The sequence below is a fragment of the Rhinatrema bivittatum genome, chromosome 2, assembly GCF_901001135.1.
Source record: "Rhinatrema bivittatum chromosome 2, aRhiBiv1.1, whole genome shotgun sequence".
In the NCBI taxonomy this organism is placed as follows: Eukaryota; Metazoa; Chordata; class Amphibia; order Gymnophiona; family Rhinatrematidae; genus Rhinatrema; species Rhinatrema bivittatum.
In genome coordinates this window covers 222,621,355-222,644,094 of record NC_042616.1, presented here as the reverse complement: position 1 = coordinate 222,644,094, position 22,740 = coordinate 222,621,355, and the positions used below count along the sequence as shown (strand labels likewise).

Sequence of the window (22,740 nt, the reverse complement as noted above, 5' to 3'; positions counted from 1 at the left end):
GTGTAAAAGCCACATAGATGGTAAACATCTTGTATGCACCGGCCAAAAGTATTAAGCCTGCCCTATCTACCTCTCTTTTCAGGACTTGAATGAGGGATTGGTCTGAATCTGCAAATGACGGTGACTCTCGTTCTAAAACATTTTGATATATATTTTTTTTAATTATACACAACATTCTCCAAATACAGCAGTTTACATGGTGGCAATGGCATCACTCAAACATTTTTGATACTTTATTCTATCTTCAGAAGTCCAGACACAATGACAGCAGCATGACAAAGAGATGGGACTTTGCTACAGGCTAATGTTTAGTGGATTGAAATAGACTTTATTTACAAGCAAACGGGGTGGACTTTGTCTGACATAGACTTAAGAGAGCAGTCTGACTGCAGGTATTCCAACAGTGGGCTGAATGAATGTACTGCTGCCTTGCAGGCAACCCCCCAGTTGTTCTGCAGAGGCAAGCCAGCACAGCATGATGCATCTTGAATGTAATTATGAGCTGCCAGTAAGTTAATGTGATTGTATAATTTGTCTGCATTTGATAGCAGGTGAGATCATGAATTTTGCAGACAGAATGCTTTAGCACAGAGCAGTTTATAATATATAAATATATTTATATGCAGGATAAATGAGAGCTGTACCATTTTCCTTGAACCTAGATGGTTCAAGGAAAATGGTACAAAATTATGAATCCTTTCACCTCAGGGTTAGTGGTTCAAATCTGGCTCAGGTCAGTAGAGCCCAAACTTTATTACCAGCCATACATCTTTTAGGGACCAGTGTGAAAGGTTAGTTGTCCCAAACCAGTTCCAAGTGGACAAGTGTCCAAATCATAAAATCATTCTGGCATTAATTAACACTATTGATGGCAAGCGCAGCAGAGAGGCCAAAGATTGCTTGGAGGCTATCATAGCCTCTTACCCTTAGAAAGTGGTCTGTCAACAGCAGGGTTGAGGTACATTGTAGAAGAAGCCTCCAGTGGTACTGTATACCCTGTTCTGTGGATAAATGGAGGACTTTGCTTTGCCATAGCATCTTTCATAAGCACAAAATTCACTAAAAAAGTGTGTTTTCAAAATGTATTTTTGTAGAAATGAAAAGGTACTAATACTTGTATGCAAAAGGATCACTGGCATCTTAATGATACCACTGAGTTATAAGAATGTCTCAGCATTTGTTACATTCCTGTCTGGCTCACCCTGAGAGGTGAGATTGAGGCTTGTTACTGTATATTGTCATGAGTTTTTTTTTCTATTGCGATTTATATAGAGTCACATCAGAGAAAATTTTCTGATTATTGAGGAAGATATATTTTTAAGATTTCATTAAGGGATTTTTTTTTTTAATTTGATGGTGAGTAATTTGATCTGCTTTTATGACTTGTCAGTTTTCTCTATGGGGAAAGGTAAACAGAGGAGTGCCCTAGGGATCTGTACTGGGATTGGTGCCTTATAACATATTTATAAATGATCTGGAAAAGGGAGTGATAAGTGAGGTTATCAGATTTGCAGATGACACTAAATTATTCAAAGTTTTTAAATCTCAGACTGTGAGAAACTGTGAGACTGGAGATGGTGCAGCCAAATGGCAGATGAAATTTAATGTGGACAGGTACAAAGTGATGCATATAGGGAATAATAATCTAAACTGTAGATACACAATGTTAGATCCCATATTAGGAGTCACCACCCAGGAAAGGAATCTAGGCGTCATCATCAGCAATGTTTTGAAATCCTTGGTGAAGAGCATTGTGGTGGCCAAGAAAACATGCTAGCAAATGTTAGGAAAGGAACGGAGAATAAAAGAGAAAATATAATATCTCTGTATCCCTTCATGGTGTGACTGCATCTAGAGTACTGCATGCAATTCTGGTCACTGCATCTCTAAAAGATGTAGCAGAATTAGAAAAGGTACAGAAAAGGCAATCAAAATGATAAAGGAATGGAACAGGTCCCCTCTGAGGAAAGACTGAAGAAGTTAGAGCTTTTCAGCTTAGAGAAGAAACAGCTGAGGGGGGATATGATAGAGGTCTATAAAATCATGAATGGGGTGCAGTAACACAAATTGGTTGTTTAATTTTCAGAAAGTACAAAGACTAGGGGACATGCAATGAAGTTACTAGATAGTATATTTAGAACAAATAGGAGAAAATGTTGTTTCACTCAATGCACAGTTAAGCTCGGGAATTCATTACCGGAGGATGTGGTAAAAGTTGTTTGTGTAGTTGGGTTTAAAAAAGGTTTGGAAAAATACCTGGAAGAAAAGTCCATAAGTCATTATCAGGTGACTTGGATAAGCAGCATGGAATCTATAGAACGTTTGGGATCCTGCCAACTACTTGTCACCTGGATTGGCCACTGTTGGAAACAGAATATTGGGCTTGATGGACCCTTGGTCTGACCCAGTTTGGCAAATTCTGTGTTCTTATGTGTGCTCAAATTATATGCTGTAGTGCAGATTGTTTGTTGCTGATGCTTCCTCCCAGGGTCCAAGAGAGACACCTGGAGATCCAAACCTGTAAGATGAGATCCAGGCCTTTGTTGAAGAAGTAATTAGCCATCACCCCATGGGAAAATCCCTTCTTGAAATTATCTGTGGTTCGACAACAGATGATGCAGAATTGCAGTGTGCATTAAGAGATGGCTGGCCAGACTGGAATTTAGCTATGGCTGAATGAGCTAAAGCTTTCTTTTGGGAATGAGGATTGCTGAGGGAGTGGGAAAGGGTCTCGACCTATAGATCTAGTAATCCCCAAGAAACTAAAAAGAGATGATGTGGAGAATCCATGCAAGCCCCCTAGGACAAGTGTTGGAAGAGTGCAAAAGCTTCACTCTGATGACTGGATATTATTAGAAAAGGGATTGAACGAATGTTATACACTGCTAGTTCTGCAAATGGAACAAGCCAAAGCAATAGAAGGATGGGTAGACAGGATGGGCCATATGGTCTTTTTCTGCTGTCATGTTTCTATGTTTCCGTGTTTTTATTAGTACAAGGTACACCTCCACCTGCTCTCTAAATCCATGTCCAACCATTGTTTTGAAAATATTACAAATTGGTATCGATGGCTTTCATACTAAGCTTGTGAACCTTTTCCTGTCTGAGGGGTCATTTCCAACAGAATTAAAGGTGGCCTTGGTTCGCCCTGTGTTGAAAAAAAAGTCCCTCGATCCAGCTATCATATCAAACTACAGGCCTAAAAGTCATCGAGAGTATAGTATTGAAGCAACGTAATAATAATCTCACTGATCAGCTTTGCTCTAGGGGATTGTTTTAATAGTGAAAACCTCCTGTCAGTCCTTCCTCCCAGCCACTTTGACCCTTATCGCTTCCTCTCTTTTGCTGCCTCATCCCTAACTCCTTACCATCCTTTGCTCTCTCTCTATCTCTACCTCGCCTTAGGCTCTTTCTCTTTTTTTCATTTCCTTTCCCTTGCTGGTAGTCTCTCCTCCCCTTTTCCACTTGCTTTCCCTCCTCCCTGCCTCCCTTTCCCCCCTCCCCCCTCCTATAGCACAGTACCACACTGGCAATGCTGCAGAGCAGGCTGGAATCCCTTGTGTCTTTCATGCTGCTGCTCCTACCTCCTCCCACGGCCTCTCGGGCCCAGGCACTCAAGGGGAATTCAAAGGTAGCAAGAGGAGGTGGAAGCAGCAGCGTGCAAGAGACAAGCACTTCCTGCCCTCCCCCCTGTAGACACACTTTCTCTGTGCCATGGATGCCGCTCCAGTGGGAGTTTTCACAGCCCACTGGAGCGGGTGGAGCAGAGTCGGAGGTACAGCACCAGCAAAGCATCCTACGGCCATGACTGCTCTGGACCGCACTTTGGTGAAATTGTTTTCGCATGGGAAAGCATAATTTGAATCTTAGAAGGAACATAAAAGACCACACTATGAACAATGAGAGAGGATGTGATGGGGTGGGGTAGGGAGGGATAAAAAAGACTTAGGTGATCCTAACTTGTTTTCCATGTTTAAATAAAAATGCAATCACTGTCTATAAAGAAATACAATATCTTACAACATTAATGCCATCAGCCAGCTCCAGGAAGTAATCTAGAATATTTCTTCTTTTTTTTTTTTAATTCATCTGTTAAATTCACTTCATTTTTTTGTGGGGGGGGGGGGGGGGGGGGGGGGGGCAATTTGTGCCAAATTTACATCCAAAACTGGTAAAATGGCAGAATACTTTTCACTTACACGTTGGTGTTTCATGTCTGTACACATCCAGCTGATACCCTGAAGCCCCCAGCAAAGCAGCTAAATTAAGAAGGTGTCACTTCCTCTTCCATTCCGAGACCCATCGTGATGATCTCAGCATCAGTCTCTTCCCTTCTAGCCTGCTCCCGGCAGCTGTGGAGATTCACAGCCTCCCAGCTCCCAGACTAAGATAAAATACCTGGAGATTTTGGTAATGCAAATTGATGCTAAGTAGCTCGTGCCAGATCTACACATTGACAGGGTTGCATTCCCTAAGTCATAATGATTGAGGATGGGAAAATGGAACTCGGAAAGGGCTCTGTTTAAGAAGCTCATTCCCTTCTGTGCAGGAGATTGTGTTTCATCCTTAGGATAAACCTGCTCGAATGAAAATAGAGAGAAGCACATCATGTTCCAGTGTAAATCATTGTCATGATTTAATCAGCGCATGCTTTAATTAAGATCTGATATATTGTACTATAACAAAGTATTCCATTATATATCAGATAATGATTTGGGTCCTTATTGTTAATATATGGAGTGTGGGGCTTAAATAAAAGTTTTGGGGGATGTTTTTAGTTCACTGCTAGTGATGCAGGTTCTTACTAAGCTGTGAAGGATGTAGCAATTATGGAAAAGGAGAGGGCTAGAACTGTTAGAAATTCTGTGTGTGTATGAGGTGGGTTTTAAATTTGGTACTGTGTGGAAGATGGTTAAGGATGGTAGGTATGTGCTTACACTTTAGGTGCTTGTGAATGCTTTTGGATGAATTAGGTGTTTATATTGGTGAGGATGTCTGAGGAGGAGGATAGTGATTTGTGGTATGATTGCATGCATGACTGTGGTACATTTTAAATGAGGGGATGTAGGAAATGGTATGGATTCATCCATGTGTAATTTATATATGGTTATAGTTGAATGTTTTGTATGCTGAGTTGACTTTTGTTGTCTATTCCTTTTTACTATATTGTACGGCTGTGATAGAAATCGTCATAGGTTTTTATAATGCTATAACTTGCTTTCACCATTCAATTAAAGTGAGAAATGAATGTGAAAAATAATGAGAACATGTGTCAGAGCAAAGGCATTCTCTGTAGTGGCTCCCTCCTTGTGGAACAGACTCACCTTGGAAATTAGACCTGTCTTTTCCTGGGGATTGATCATCATATTCCAGGAGTAGTCCGTTGTTTGGGTGATTGATCAATCCATGTTTTTTTTCTATTAAAACAGGGATTCTGAATGTGGTTCAGCCAGGATGGTGAGCAACTTTGTGTATGTCGATTAGGGAACATGGTCTGGTGTTTCAGGAAGATGTCATCTGCGTTTGTGGTGGTGGTGGTTTTGTTTTTTGGGCTTGTATGTTTTGGTTTTATCTGTAATATACATATTTTTTAACTTGGCAGCTCCGATTCCATGGTTGGGAACTATGGCAATGTTTATAGAAGACCTTGCTACATTTGATAAACTGGGTCAACTGAATGGCCAAACAGTGCATTATCACCAGCCCCTCTTCTGCTCTCATAGGAAACATCACGATGTTCTGTTGGCCCGGTGGAAGTGCTGTGGGTTTACCACGTGGGATATCTGGATTTGCTTCTCGAACATGTCTTCTGCTCACAGTTCCTGGTAGAAAAGGAATCCCACAGATCAAACAAAAATAGGAGCAGAAGGGATCACGTCCAGTTTTACTTACGGTTTTGATTTAGTGAAGGATGCTGCATGTTGCAAAAAAACAAGAAAAACGGTGATTGCCTTGGGGAAGGAGATGGATACTGAGAGAAGTGGGAATCCCAACCCTTGCCCAACACCAGGGCCTGCAGGTGGGATTCAGGGCATACATGTGTTGGGCTCAGAAGGCAGTTGTGGTCTGTGGCATTCCATGGCGGACTGTCAGGGTGGAAGAAAATTGGGTCTAATAAGGGGGAAATCCCCCATAGTGACCACAAAAAAGGCATTTGAGCTTCTGAGGCCCACATCAGAAATGTCAGTGAGCGGGGTGGGGCAGGTTCTGAGTGAGACTGAAGGGCAGAAGAAAGTGAGCCGAGCTAGTAAATAAATACATGAATATGAATGTCAGTCAGTAAATCCTGGAGGGTGCATCCATACTGAAAGACATGAAAAACGCAACGAACTGCCTGTTTGCGCATCATTTCAAAGCAAAACAAAAATGCCAATGAAATGCATTGAGGCTTTTTCATTTTGTTTCAAAATTAGCAGGCCCCCACCCTGGCTCAGTCTCACACCACGGCCACAAAGCACCAAGTGCCACCAACATTAAAAAATTGAAGAGGATGATGATAAGTCTGATCTAGTTTCTTCTGATACTTTTAATTTAACTAGCTTTCTAGAACAGTTTAGAAATGTGATTCATGAGCGGGCACATTTAATTTCATTGTCCTTCTGAAATAGATAAAAACGTGATTATGAGGTTATTTTTTAGCACTAAGGATGCCCTTTTCAAGGGTCATAAGAACATAAGAAATTGCCATGCTGGGTCAGACCAAGGGTCCATCAAGCCCAGCATCCTGTTTCCAACAGAGGCCAAACCAAGCCACAAGAACCTAGCAATTACACAAACACCAAGAAGATCCCATGTACTGATGCAATTAATAGCAGTGGCAATTCTCTAAGTAAACTTGATTAATAGCAGTTAATGGACTTCTCCTCCAAGAACTTATCCAAACCTTTTTTGAACCCAGCTACACTAACCACATCCTCTAGCAACAAATTCCAGAGCTTAATTGTGCGTTGAGTGAAAAAGAACTTTCTCTGATTAGTCTTAAATGTGCTACTTGCTAACTTCATGGAATGCCCCTTAGTCCTTCTATTATCCGAAAGTATAAATAGCTGATTCACATCTACTCATTCAAGACCTCTCATGATCTTAAAGACCTCTATCATATCCCCCCTTAGCCGTCTCTTCTCCAAGCTGAACAGCCCTAACCTCTTCAGCCTTTCCTCATAGGGGAGCTGTTCCATCCTCTTTATCATTTTGGTTGCCCTTCTCTGTACCTTCTCCTTCGTAACTATATCTTTTTTGAGATGCGGCGACCAGAATTGTACACAGTATTCAAGGTGCGGACTCACCATGGAGCGATACAGAGGCATTATGACATTTTCCGTTTTATTACCATTCCCTTCCTAATAATTCCTAACATTCTGTTTGCTTTTTTGACTGCTACAGCACACTGAGCCGACGATTTTAAAATATTATCCACTATGATACCTAGATCTTTTTCCTGGATAGTAATTCCTAATATGGAACCTAACATTGTGTAACTGCAGCAAGGGTTATTTTTCCCTATATGCAACACCTTGCACTTGTCCACATTACATTTCATCTACCATTTGGATGTCCATAAATAGGGTTAAGATAAGGTCATAAGATATGGATTTTCTCCGATGTTAGTGGGCAGACTCAAAATAGAAGAAGAGTCTTTTTAATTAAATTTAAAAGAGGATTGTGGGATATGGGGTGAATGGCCTGGCAGGTTGTAGGAAAGTTGAAAATCAGGCCATAGGTCCTTTAATACTTATTCTTTTATTTTAAATGCACAGTACTAATTACCCGGATATCTTTTGATTTTTCCAAAGGTGATAATTGGTTTAAACTGATATTCACCCTAATTTTAGGCTGATTAAAAATCTGCTGCAGATGCAACGTTTCAAGACCTTCGGCCACTGCTGAAAGCCAGCGTAGGCCAAAGTGCATGCTGTGTATCAAGTCCCAGCCTCCAGTGCTGCCCGTGCCATGTTTCAAGTCCCGCTTCCAGCCAAAGTGCCTGCTGTCTGGTATCCTGAACGCTTTTCAAGGAGTCCCCGTCCACCCGAAGCACTTTGCAGCGGGCTCCCCAGCCCTGCATAAATGCAACAATGCAATGTTGCAGAGTTAGGGAAATTCAGTAAGCGAGCTGCCAAGACAGAGAGCAAGAGGCCTGGAGCCACCACCAGTAAGGATGAATGCTGTTGAAGTGTGTGTGTGTGGGGGGGGGGGGAGATTCTTGATGGGGTGGGTGGAGAGAGAGAGGGAGGGGCATGTTAGGCAAGGGATGGGGATAGAGATGGGGATGCTGCTGAGTGGGTAGGTGGGAGAATCTGATAGTGGTTTTTTTTATTATCCTGACTTCTGTCCACCAAAATAAACCCGGAAAAATAATGAGCCATTTTTTTTCAACTGATTTTTCTCCTGTTTTTGTTCTTATCATAATAAACCCTGATAAATTCCCGGGAAAAATAAAGAACAATAAAAACTGAAAATGAAATTTCTTAAGAATATTGGAAGGAACTTTCTAAGATCTTAGCTCAATTTTCCTCATGAAATGTTTAAGATACACTTAGTAGAGGGCCTGAAGGTGCCATCTGAATCTTTACCACCTACATGTAGGATTTATTGTTTGCCAAAAGCCAGATGTGTTTTTAGCAATGAGAAGAGCAGCACGGATATAACTGAATTAAATATAAATCTGGATTTATCAGCTATATTAGAAACAGCAGAAGGGGAGACATCTCTGCATGCCATCGACTGCTCACCCTAGCTTTGCAGCTGGGCGTTTAGAACACTTTTTCAGAATAAAGATTCCCTTCTCTTCAGTCAAAAGGATAGACTGTTTCCAGATTGCACCAGGAGTACCCAGTCCTTCCTGCAATTGCATTCATGTATTGGGAAATGGGGTAAATTGCTTTCTGAAATATCCCTGTAACATGAAGTTAAATGTTACGATCCACTACAATTAGAACATTTTCTTAAAGAGAACCCCCCTGTGATTAAGGGATCCTAGTTGGACTCCCAGTAATTGTTTGGATTATCCTGCTATATTTCGGTTATTATCATCATCATCACCACCTTTTATTTAAAACCGCTCAAGGCAAGTGTACAACAATATTTCAGTTTTAATAAAACAACATAACATTTCTTAACAAATCAATAATCAATCACGGTTTATATCCACTTTCAACTGATTCCACACCCCCCCCCCCCCCCAAGTTAATGGTGTCCTATGTTTATTAGGGATGGGCAGCCCCAAAATGTTTGGTTTGGTTTGTGTTTTTTATTTTTATTTTTCAGTTTGTTTAATATTTTTTTCTATTGGGTTTGTTTCCCAAACCGAAAAAGCCATTAACCCCTCCCCCCCCCCCCCCAAAAGCCTAAAAAAAAAAGGGCTTCCGAGGCTCTCCAACCATACCCCTCCCACCCTGTAAAATATAACAGGACCCCGGCCCAGACAGGACCTCTCCAACCCTACTCCTAATCCTAAAATTGAGCCCGGGACCTCCCTGGGCCTCTTCCCTCCGTAAACATATGCCAGGGCCATGGATCTCTTTCCTTTGCCCTCCCCTATATGCCCTGATAAAAGAATACTCAGGGAAGGAGCGGAGCCCACTCTCCCTACCCTGGCTCCTGGATCTTTAAAAATGGTGTAGGCTGCCTGGAAGTTGGCGCCAAAGTGACATGACTTTGGCGCCTGTCTCTCGTCTGGTCAGCACCATTACGTGTGTATGGCCAAACATATGTACATAACAGTGGTGCCGGCCTAACTGGAGACAGGCGCCAAACTGACGTCACTTCGACGCCATCCTCCAGGCGACTGCCACCATTTTTGAAAATCTAGGCACCAGAGCAGGAAAGAGTGTGCTTCATTCTTTTCCTTAGTATTCTTTTATCAGGGTCATGGAGGGCAGTCCCCAGCTCTGACATGTTTTTGGGTGAGAGGCCTGGGGAGACCCTACTGGGCCCAGAGAGGCCCTACTGGGTAGGCCCCCTGGCCCTGGGCTTCATTTTAGGGGTGGACGTAGGGGTCAGAGAGCCCTGGGGAGGCCCTGGCTCGACCCAGGTCAGCCCAGCCGGGCAGGCCTAGGCCCTAGAATGGATTTTATAGGGCAGGAGGTGGGTTGGAGGGTCTCGAGAAAATCAATTTTTTGGTTAAATTTTGCAACTAATAAAACATACCCCAAAATTTGTGGGTATTTTTGAAAGAGACTATTTTTGTTTCGTTCCATTAAAAACAAACTGAAAATGGCCTCATTCATTTCATTTTTAGCATTTGTTTTTTAACACATGCACATCCCTAATGTTTATTGATTGCTGTCTTGGGAAAGTGGCCAGAATGTCACTGTGCCAGTTGAGGTGACTGCAGCTTCTGCTGAACAGAGCTGCAAAGGTGAACTTTGGCCTAGGGAAATATGACTCTTATTTCTCTTGTTCTGCAGAATCTGCATTGTTGCCAATTTTGTCAAGGATCAAATTCAAAATACTATGTCTGGCTTTTCGGGCCTATTGCAAGGATTATCCAGTCTCCCTTGCTTAACTTCTTATTCCATATAACCCTGCTAGGTCCTTGTGGCCCTCCAAACAGGAATTATTGTATATCCCCCCCACCATCTGTATGAGACTCGAGGAACACGATTGTCTACCTTCAATTACCAACCACCCATTGTCTGGAATGTACTAACATTCACATGGAATTTAACTATCTGAAATTTAGTGAAGCTGTCAACCAATGGGATGCTCTGTAACTGACAATATATCAAATAAGATAATAATAACGTAGAATCAAATCAAATAGTTTTACTTGAGCTTTCTGGATTGGTACATTGCTGTATGTTCTTGTTCCACTGGTTGGAAATAAAGTCTATTTCCTTTCTTGTCCATGCATATAAGTCCCCTTATATTATGATTTTACCTTTGCTTTGGAAAGTAGCTGTTTCAGATTTGATGCATGTAGAACATTCAGGGTCAAAATAGGGAAAATCAGGGCACAGAGGCATATAATTTGGGGCATCAGGAGTAGATCTTTTGATATTTGAACCCACAATTGTATTTTTCCTTTTTAAATAGGCATAATGAATTCTGCTGGCTCCCTTCTATACCAGATAATGATACTCCCTAGAGACCTGCCCTGTTATTTCACATGTTGTAGCAGGAATTAATAGCTGTCTGAAACCTGTAGGGCAGTGTGTAACTGAGTCTTTGCCAGGTTAAAGTTTATCACATTATCAATTAAATCAGATTCTCATTTCTTTCTCCAAAGTTTAGGATGTCAGACCCTGGATGGTCCAGCTACTAATAAAGAAAGATTTTATTTTATAGGTGCTAGAATTATACTCAACAGTTTATTTATGCTCTGGAAAATAGTTATAGTGACTTTGGCTGTGAAATACAAGCATCTCATATTAATTTATCAGTAACAGTAACAAGATGTATATGTGTTAGGGATGTACATTTGTTTTAAAACAAATGATGATATGAACCAAAACAGGCATTTTCATTTTGGTTCATTTTACCCAGAAATGAATGCACAGTCTCCCAAAAATCCTGAAAACATTTGGGTTCACTGTTTGCAAGTAGCATGCATTTTTTCCCCAAAACAAATAGAAACAAAAAATGGAAAAAAAAAAAAAGCCTATAAAACAAATAAAAAATAAAAAATGGTAAAAAAAACAAAAAAAGCATTTCCCTTCAAATCCCTTGAAGATGTTTAGGAATTTATTTGCTACAAACCAATTTACAGCAGTTTCTAGTTCCATTTCATGAGAGTTTCTCACATAGAATGCTTACCTTTGTCATTCAGTTCTTGATCTCTATGTCCAGTCCATGCCTTCATGTTCTCTTGGTATGCTCTGAGGTGGGCACTATTCATTGGGAGGAGTTCTGGAGTACAGAATTGAGGGACATCTTGGAGAACGCCTGGGGAGAGGAAGCACAAGTGCTTTGATCTGTAGGAGAGGGAGTCCCTTCTGCAAGTGACATGGGATTGAGCCAGGGAGATCTAGCCCTTAGACTACAGGGAGAAGATTGTTTCTCATCAAGCCAACCATCTGTGAATAACTTTGCTATGAAAGGACAATTCTCTAACATTATTATGGAGGTCAGATGCCTTTTTGAGAATAAGTTATGTTTGTAAGATGACTTAAGAAGCATAAGGAACTAAAGTTACTTTTTTATGATTTTTTTTAATTCAAGAAATTTTTCCTGTTTTTATTCTTGTGCTCTGTATCTTTTATATTCTGAACTTTTAATTTTTTAAGTAATAGCTATTTTTCTTTTGGAACCCAACATAGGTGAATTTTCAAAGAAGTTAAACACATAAATGTAACATGCTATCGTAGCAGTTTTCAAAACCCATTTAACCACATAAAGTGCACTTAATGCCGGTAAATCTATTGACAATTCAATAGCATATATTTTAGCAATTTTCAAAAGCCCACTTATACAGGTAAAGGTTAATTTACATATGTAAAACCCAGTTTTAAGCATGTAAATCTTTTTGAAAATTACACCTTTAGAGTGTGGACCACTTACTTGCTAAGCATGATTCGTTTTAGGGTCCTGCAGATTATCCCACCACCATTGCAACAAGTGTGTCAGAGCTCAGCACTATGTGAAAGTATGACTCCTTGTTAAGGGAGGATTACATGCAATTTTTCATTTTTACCAATTAAGATATCTTTTTTATAGGGAGAAAAAGGTGACACTGGTGCCCCTGGAGTTATGGGTCCCCCTGGTCGGCCTGGACCATCTGGTCCACCTAGTTCTTCAGGATCAGGTAGGGGAAAAATAGCTTTAATATCATCAGCTGCTTAGCTTCATGTAAAATGATCGATCAAGTCCCTTCCAAGCTGTCTGAGACTGTGTCAGAAGTGGCATCTGCTGTATTCACTGGCTTTTCAACTGATGTTTGTTAAAAAAGGAAAGCTTGATTTACATTATAGGATAGCAGAAAGGCATGCGGGGTACAGTTATGTACATGGGGCAGGTAGGGAGTGGGAGGAAACATCTTGCTTTGTCTCCCCATTCCTCTGCTGGGTTAAAAAATGTATTAGAGCGTGTGGAATGAGAAATCCTCTGGCTGTAGTGTCTGATTCACTGAGGGAGGAGACAATAATGTTGCTAATAATTATAACTATAATAATAATATCAACAATAATAATATATGCATGTAATACAGTATCTTGACCTTTACATGACGACACTGCAATAATACTAACTGTATTTTTGTTAGATTTATTTTATTATAATTATGTTGCACAGAAAATAATTTTCTTAGACACATCGGGGTAGACATTCAAAAGCCATTTAGATGGATAAGTAAAAAGTTATCCATCTAAATGGCTTAGCCGCACTATTTGGTAAGTCAGGGGCGTTCCTAGGGGTGGGCAGTAAGCATTTCGGGGAGGTGCGGGGTTAGCTAGTTAAGTTAACCAGCTAACTCCAACATTCGGAGTTAGCAGGTGAACCTAACCGGCTAACTCTGGCCTCGCTGCAGGCAGATCTAAAGTTAGCCAAATACACCTATCCAGCTAACTTTTAAGATAGCTGGATATATTCAGCGGCACTACTGTACCGCTGAATATCCCGGTTAAATTAGCCGGATAGGTGTAACCAGCTAATTTATCTAGCCGCTCAGCAGCTGAATATGGACCCCCATCGTACTTATTTACTTTTCTCAACATTTCTTTCTTTGGCCATTTTTAAGCTATAATTAAAACTAGAAAGTCATTAAATAAACAATGATGATGATGATGTGGCTCAAATTCCAACATCTGCTAGATGAATACAATTGGTGTGGGCTCACGTAGCCCTGTGTAATTGTTTTACAGGTTGCCATTGGAATACCGGATTTGTGTCCTTGATCCCTAAATGACATCACAGCTGATATTTTGTTTACAGGGCATTTAATGGTTGGACCAAAGGGAGAGCGAGGGATCCCAGGACCTCCAGGGAAATGCTACTGCAGACCCTCCCAAACTGTAACCAACCCATCTTATGAAGAGCCCTTGTATGCACACAACTACGCAAAGGTTCCTGTGGTAAGAGGAGAGCTTGTGGATCACACTTCAACCACTGATTGATTTATTTTGTTTAAAAGCGCTTAATTACCTACGTTCAGAGTGGGGTACAGTCGTCCGCATTCATGCCTGCACTAGTGTCTAACCACTCTAATGCCTCTCTCTGCTTACCACTGAAGGCCTATTTATTCTTTAAATTGGAAGAGAGAGGCATTAGACCAAGATCCTGAGATGCCTGAGTTTCCTTCCTTAGATTTCTTTTGATGAGGGGTGCTGAAGGGCACACACTGATCCAGTATGGTGGCTTTGAACGAGAATGACTCAGACCGGGCATGGTAGTCCTTCCTTGTAACAAACAAAACCGGGTGGCAGTAAATGTGTCTGCTGCTGGAGGAGTTAACTGTGCCAAATTATTGTGCTTGTTCTCGGTCCTGGATTTACGTACTAAGCCTGCGCCTAAGGTGGCAAAATTTGGGGGATGGCAATTTTCTTGCCCCCCCCCCCCCCCGCCAACCTGCAATCCTGTCGCAGATTTTGGGGTGGTGCCTCTCCCCCACTACTTCTGCCGCTGCTCCTCCCCCCTGGACCTCTACTCCAGCAGCAGTCCTCAAAGCGCAGTGAGCGCAGGGGCTAAGCGTGCGCTCAAATGCTCCACTCCCTTTGGGCTTCCATGTGGAGAGCAGGGCCTGTAAGTCGCACGCTTTGTGAATCACCACCGGAGCCAAGGTTCTGGGGGCACCAGGCGAACCTTGGAGGTTTGCCCAGGGGAGGAAGGGGCGTGGCCTTGCACCGGTACTAAACCGATACCGTCAGATCCATCCCTGGTTGTTGTGTTAAGTCTGCTTGAACATGTAAAGATAAAGGTTGGCAAACATGTTGCAGGCATTTTTATTGGACTAACTCTATACATCTGTGACCAGTTTTTGAGAGTTATCTTCTCTCTATATCGAGTCAAGGGAAAAAACATCACAGTTACACTGGGTTTAAGGTGTATGGAATCAGATTGACATTTTATTTATTTATTATTTTTATATACTGACATTCAATCTCAATTGAGATATCACACTGGTTTACATTCAGGTACTGTAGGTATTTTTCTATCCCCAATCTAAATTTATACCTGAGTCAATAGAGGGTAAAGTGACTTGCCCAAGTTCACAAGGAGCGACAGCAGGACTCAAACCCTGGTCTCCTGGTTCATAGTCCACTGCTCTAACTACTAGGCTATTCCTCCTCCCCTGTATACTCCCCTGGAGTATACAGACATGAGACTGTATACTCCAGGAAGCTGCAGCTCACGTTACAAGACATTAAGTTTCTCACCCATTGTACATAGGCCCATTGGAACTCTAACATTTCAATGTCTCTGTCATCTCTGTCAGGCTCCTAACCCCACATCCCATCCCTTTACTAAGTAGCCTGGTACTTCCTAGCATATCAGAAGTACATATCATAGTACAGCCCCATGCCTGGCTGAGTCTGTACTATTTAAATCCAGTGTAACTGCATTGTCACTTCACATAGCGCTCAAAAGCTAGTCACAGATACAGAAAGCTGGTCAATACAACTTGTTTATTGACCCTTACAACAACTACCTCAAAAACTGTACAAGGCTCAGTGTGTTATAACTCACTTACATTAAGCGGGTATCACCCACAAATACGTTTACAATTCCCTGTCTCTCATTTTCCTCCTGCACCAATCAGGGTGACCTAAGAATGACTGTGAGGGAGAGAGCTGATATAGAGGAAGAGTGTGTCCCATTTGACAACTTTCTGCTGCCTCACACAATCCTTCTGGTCCCTACAAGGAGTTGTAAAAGTTGGCAGATGCATGCATACTAAAAAGCAGTTTAATCCCCCATCCTTCCCAATACTAAATTTGCATACAATTTTAAGAAATAGGGATGTGCATTCAACAGCCATTCGTTCATTTGTTTTGCTGTTACACATGTACCTTGAGGTGCACACGTAACGGTGAAATGAATGAACAAATGGCCACCGAATGTGCATCCCTATTAAAAAAAGAAATGCATTTCATTTCCAACCTGCTTATAAATTTCCTAACAACGTGAACGCAGCCTTCATCCTGTGCTGATGAAGCTTTGCTTGCTTCGTGCTCTGCAGATTTTCGTGGTGGATAACCAGGATGAACTGGACAACCTGGACACTGAAAATGCTTTGGCATTTCGCAAAGATCAGCGGTCCCTGTATTTCAAGGACACTGTGGGGTGGCTTCCTATTCAGGTAACGGGATACATCTGTTTCACATTTCTTCTGAAGCCATGAAGATCCCATCCCTTTCCTGATCAAAGCTGCTGGGTTAAGAAAATCAAGGGGAGAATACATTTAATAGGGAGAGGATGAGGTGGGGGCAAATTACAGAAAGCAAATCCTAAAGCAATGCCTTGGTCTTCAGGCTTCTCTGCCCACCCCCACCACAAGCTGATATCATTTTCTGGCTCTGCATAGTAAATATGTATGAAATATATTGGCATATACCGGGTCTGAGACCCAGGTTGACATATGCAAATTTATCACATGCATATTCATTATGGACATCCTGAAAACCAGAACGGTTGTTGGCAGGGGGAGGGGATAGGAGAGAGAGAGAGAGGGGTCCAAGGACCAAATTGAAAACCACTGCCCTAAGGTCTAATTTCATTGCATTACTAGCTACCCAGCATTTGTGCAAGGTTTTTGCAGAGAGTGAGGAATAAATATGAACAATCCTGTGACATTCAGACAGCCTCATTCCCAACATTGCATTGCTAGTTTAAGGATGAAAATGCAGTTGCAGGACAAATGGAAATGTTAAGAAGAAAATAGTGCAATACAGTTTATAGCCTGATGAGGAATAACATGAGATCTGCATTTTATTTCATCACTTCTTGATGCCTGCTGCAGGGACAGACACTGAGGGGAAGGGTTGGTGCTTATGGAATGGGATTAAGCTGGTGCCATCCTACTGTTACTGTAGCTGTTACAACTATTATGTTACACGGCTGTAATGTACTGACATACGATGAAGTCATTCTTCCTACGAGTTGCACTCAGTGGTCCTTTCTGTTATCACTGCTCAGAAATGCAATTCTTCCTTTCTCTCCAGACAGAGCTGAGAGACAGCGCTGCTGTCTAAAGCATTAGCCTATCTCCAAAACCCTGGAGTTCCCACATTCAAACCATGCTGTGATCTACTCCACAGCCAGCACGTGAGCCTCTTGTTTAGGCAGGATGAGCCAGCCAGCATCACAAGAGTATTTTCAAAATTTGTGGGCCGGTTTTGCCGGTCTTGTAATGCATGAGATTCACTAGAATCTCATCACGAATTTTGAAAATGCTCACTCGGTGTCGACCCAGATCAGACACTTTGATGACTTGTGCCGCAGCATGGGCTCACCGTCTCTTCTCTTCTGCACCTCCTGGCACTGCAGGCTGGTTTCCAGCCAGGCTTCCCCAGCACACACACCCCCACCCTTCTTTTTTATTCAGTGGCCAGCACTTTAGCATAGGGTCCGCCAAGGCCATCCTGCCTCTTCTCTTCTTCAGCAGACAGAGGGATAAGCTCTGCTGGCCACCCAGCATCCCCCTAGTGCTCCAGTCCAAGGGGAAAAATGATGAAGCTAGACAGGAAGAAGGCCTCCCTAGCCCCTCTCTCTCTCCATTTGTGGCTTACTCGCCCATTGAGGGAGCCAATACAGGCCTTACTGTCCCCACCCTACTGCTTCCCAGCACCCATAGGATAGTGGTGCTGAATGCTGTTTCTGCCCCTGCTTCCCAGCCCATGTCTCGTGCTCCTTCTCTCTCTCTCTCTTTTCTCTCCTTTAGCTATTTCTCATACTTTCCCTTGGGCAGGGGTCAGAGGGACGCCAGCTGCAGACTGCCCAAATTTGGGTTGTGGACTTCAGAGAGATGGGTGGGACAGGACAGGGCAGGGTAGGGGGAGCACAGTAGAAGATTCCATGTAAATGATGCCTCCTTCTGCCCAAAATCGGCAAAAGAGAAAAAAGAAAATTGCATTTGCTGAATTCTGTAGCAGATAGGAAGGAAACATTTCATAACCCATGTTTGCAGGTAAGTGGCCATTTATGGGAATGAGGTTTTTAAAAATTGCTCATTGTGTGGGTAAAATTCTGTACATAATGCCAGTGCACACATAACTTGTCCCGCAGTAAGGGGAGGCATCCCGAGGTGGGGTTAGAAAGGGATTTGCCCTCACTTGCAAATGTTTACATTTTCAAACATGCATGTGTAAATTTATCCAGAAAAAGGGTCTGCACAAAAAAAAGCTGATGCAGAGCTGTGCAGATACGTTTTCTTAGGAAAGTTTTTCCTTTGAAAATTGGTACAAAGCCCACAGGGAAAAAAGTACCCTGGTCCCTTGCATTTCTGTGGGCAGTTTAAAAATGCCCTCAGAGTGATCACAAGATTAATTTGCTTTTAAATGTGTTTTATTTTGGGGTTTTTTCCATCCATAAGCAGACTGAATTAGTCATGATATGTGTGGTGATATCATCTGGTGCACCGAACTGACTTGTCTCTCCAAGCTAGTGGAATTTTGAATTCTTCTGAGCATGTGTGGGAGTTCCCAGGTGGGCATTGCCTCATGAGCATCTTCAGTCATTTTTTGTCTGAGCACAAACACAGACATAGACATGTACTCAGTTTCTCCTCACACATTTTTCTATAACATTTAAAATTTGATATTTTTCTTACAAATTCTTGATTCTGGTTGCCTTGCTGCCTCTGCAGAACCCACAACAGCACTTCACAGTGCTACATACAGAATAAATAATTAAAGAAGAATGTCTTTCTTTCAACGGCCTTGTCTCCTCAGAACATGTAGGGGAAGAGAAAGTTTACAAGGAGCGGATTTAAAAACTGCATTTTTGGCAAAGCAGTATCCTTCACAAATGGTCTTCAGCTCTGCTATCGAATCCTTGGTCCAGAATACAACCAAAGTAATTGTTACCATTGTGGATGGGCATCCCTGCATTCCAGGGCCATTAAGATTGAGGAGCTGCGTAAATCTCTCTGAAGTCACAGCAGATCCTCCTCATACAGTGCAGCATCATCTGCCTCGCCAGGAAAAGAGTTCAGCATGAGTTCCTCAAAAAGTCCCCCATTGACTCAGGCCACAGCCTCGAGGTGGAGTACTGTGAGCCTCCCTACATTGAAGAAGGAGTGGCATTGATCCTTGGCTCTATCAGATCCTGTGTTGGCAAAGCACAAGTGCTCGAAATGCTAATGCAATGACCATCATCGGCGCACAGTGCATCAACGCACACAATGCATGATGTATTGACACTATGTGCTGCTCTGAAGCACCTGACACAGGTTGCATCAGTGCTCTTGACTCAAGTTGCATCTGTGCCCTTGATGCATTTCAACGCATGATGCACCGATGTCTGCATTGCGTGCAGCCCGCATTTCAACAATACTCCTCAGCATTTCCTTGCACAGACATGACCCTAGGATGTACAGTACATGGACTCATGCTGCAATCTCAAAGCACTCATGCTTGCCTTGCTACAGCATTTTCGAGTTGCACCAGCTTCCTTGATGCGCCTCTCCAAAGAGCCATCAATGCAATCACTTTCTTCAAAAAGGTCCAGGCATTCCACTTCATCAAAACCATTGACGCAACAAGCTCTCCAGGCTGCACTACCAGCACAACTATATGCAACCCATCTTAGATCTGCAGGGGAAGGAATGATACTACCCTCTGCTCCCTCCAATAACGAGAGCTTTCATGCCATCCAGGTTACTATTTGAAGTTTTGGAGATACTGGATTCGGTATCCTCCAATGGACCTCCTGTTCAGATGCAGGAACCTATCCTGGTCTGTGAAGAGGATGTTCCACCACCCACACTAGATCAGAGGGCACAGCAATCGCTTGACCAAATTACGGGGTTTGTGAAGAGTTTTTTTTAACTCGCTGTCCAAGGAGTCAGAAGGAACTTTCCAACTTCTCTTATCCACTATTGCTGCAGTGATTCCTCAGACCAGAGTCCCAGTCTCATCTATTGGCCTGAACACATCATTAGAACCTGTAATTTGGGGTTCTTCATCATCTCGTTCTTTTGCAGCAGAGTCCAGTCAGTCAGAGGTAGTGGGCTAGGGAATATCTCCTGAGGACAAGCAGAATAACCTCCTGGTTCACCCTCTTCATCACTGGAGTCCTGGATAAGTGACCCCATACCAGTAGCGACTGAAGAAGACTCTACAGGTATACCTTCAGAACCACTTATGGAGCCCCCTGACCATACCTCTCCTCTGGAAGACCTGATTTATTCCAAATTTGTGGAAAAGATAGGAGCGACTCTTGGTGTCCATGTCCATAAAAACAAGAACCCCCACTTGCTACTCCTCAATCTTCTTCAGATACTGGATACCCCATCAGAACCAGTGGCTCTTCGAGTCCACAACATCTTCAACTTATTACAAATGAGAATGTTGGAAACATCAATTCTGGTATCCCTATGGCTAGGAAGCATTAACTGAAATACAGGATCCAGCAAACTCCGGGGTTAAGCATCATTCAACTTCCACATCAGTCTGCAATAGTAGAATCTGCTATAAAAAAAAGTGAAAAAAAACTCAAGGATTCACTTTAACTCACCTCCAGGGAAGGACCATAAGCTGCTCGACAGTTTTGGCAAGAAAGTCTTCTAAAGCGTCATGCATACAACTCATATTGCTATCCATCAATTGTAACTGGTGCAGTACTTGCACAACTGCCTGTAGAAACTAAAGTCTTTACTACAGCCTATAGACACTGGTACCTGCTATCCCTAACCATTTTTGGGTGCAGAAGGTGACTTCCATCACCTTCTCCAATTTGTATATGAGTCATTTGACTCAGTTTCAATCAGGGCTTAACAAATTGCGTGGCTTAGAGTAAGGAGTATACTTGAAGATATCCATGAGAAGCTGGTAGACCTACCTTGTTTGGTGACAAGCTCAAGGAAATGGTTACTCAAATAAAAGATCAGAATGTAGCAGTATAATCTCTCTCTCTCTGTCAACGGTTTCCTAAGCCACACTCTACCTCAAGATGCTCCTTCTTCATCCATAGCCAAGTTTGGTTATAATAATCATGCTTGAAAATCATCCAGGGCAAAACTTTTCTTCATTGTCTACAGTAGGCACCTGAAAGTTCCTCTTCCTCTACTTCTAACCATCATGATTGATCAAACTGCGGTGAACCTCTTTGAACTTTGGGACAAGACCCATCAACTGGGTCTTTTTTTAACACTTTATTTATCATTTTAAATCAAATAACAAGTTAATGCAACTTGACAAGCAATGGTACATAAGAGATCAAATTGAAACAAAAAAAGGAATTCAAAATAATAGAAATATGTGATCTCAATAGTACACTGTCAGACCAAAAATGGGGGAGGTATCATTAGAAATTAAGAGAAGAAATATTAAAGCAAAATACACAAGAAATACTAAACTAAGCCAAAGGCAAGAGACCAAATAAAGTGCAAATCAAAAGCTATGGATTGGATACAGGCAGAACTGAGTCCTGTCTGTCCTGTCTAATTCTATCATTAAGAAAAACATTTAACTGGGAGGGATCGAAAAAAACATATTTTACCCCCTTGAAATTTAACTACGCATTTACAAGGAAAATACAACCAATAAAAGGCTCCCAAACTAGTTACAGCAGGGCACATAAGTAAAAATCACTTCCTTTTAGATTGAGTTACTTTGGATACATCTAGGAACATTTGAATCTTTAAACCTAAAAATGAAACATCTCTCTTGTGGAAAAACATTTTCAAAATGAAATCCTGGTCTGAGTCCAAAGCAAAAGTGACCAATAAAGTAGAAAGCATAGGTACTTCTTCCGTGGAATTTTCAAGGAAAGATGAAAGATAGAGGAATCAACTAGACCAACCTCTGGGGAATTATCATTCGATCTTGAAACTTCGAAATCTGGAAGATAGTAAGCCTTGGAAATAGGAGGAAACAAATTTTCTTTGATGAATAAAATGTCCATAAAGTATTTGCGAAGTATCTCAACCAGGATAACAAATTGTTTTTAGGAAAATTTATAATCCTAATATTCCAACGACGCAAATTATTTTCAAGGTTTTCCATCTTATTTCACAGAAACAAGTGTCCAGTAGAAAGAGTTTCAACAGATTTTTGCAAATCAGCCCCCTGAGACTCTAAATTATCCACTTGTGATTTAATCTCGGTAAGCTGAGATTGAGAAGCAAGAAGAGAATTAGAGAAATCACACTGTTGAGAAACAAACTGGGATACCTGGTTAGACAAATTAGCAATAGCTTCCCAAATAATATCTAAAGTAACATTAGGGGGTTTAGCAAGAGGAACAACTGTTACCACAGTAAATGCAGATCCACTAGCCCCAGTCCCGATGAAAGTGAAGAAATAGAAGGCAGGAGTTCAACTCCTTTACCAAACTGGCAATTTTCACCATGGCTTATTTCATCTAAGCAGACCCCTCCTGACGCCGAAACTGCTGGCTGGATGAAATCATCGGGGCACGATGGAGACAATGAAGCGGTCACGTCAGCTACCCAAGCAGGGGGGCCAGGTTAAGGAGGAGGAAAATGCTGCTCCAGAGTAAAAGAAGACTCTGGGTCTGGGGTAGCAGATGAAAGAGCACTTCTCAGCAGACTGCCCAAGGACGCCTCAACAGAGTGACTGGAATCTTGGCTCCAGATGATATGGTGGTCCATCGGGCCAATCTGAGACGAACCTTCCGAAGCATTGG

At 42.0% G+C, this 22,740-nt stretch overlaps 1 protein-coding gene across 1 annotated transcript in view; it reads left to right on the top strand.

Annotated features, from left to right (window-relative positions):
* Positions 1–22,740, top strand: part of COLQ (collagen like tail subunit of asymmetric acetylcholinesterase) — a 193,976-nt gene that overhangs the window by 119,129 nt on the left and 52,107 nt on the right. The window contains exons 12-14 of the mRNA XM_029589208.1: positions 12,655–12,742; positions 13,867–14,006; positions 16,112–16,231. Coding sequence (XP_029445068.1) covers positions 12,655–12,742; positions 13,867–14,006; positions 16,112–16,231 — 348 coding nt within the window. The remainder of the gene's footprint in view (positions 1–12,654; positions 12,743–13,866; positions 14,007–16,111; positions 16,232–22,740) is intronic.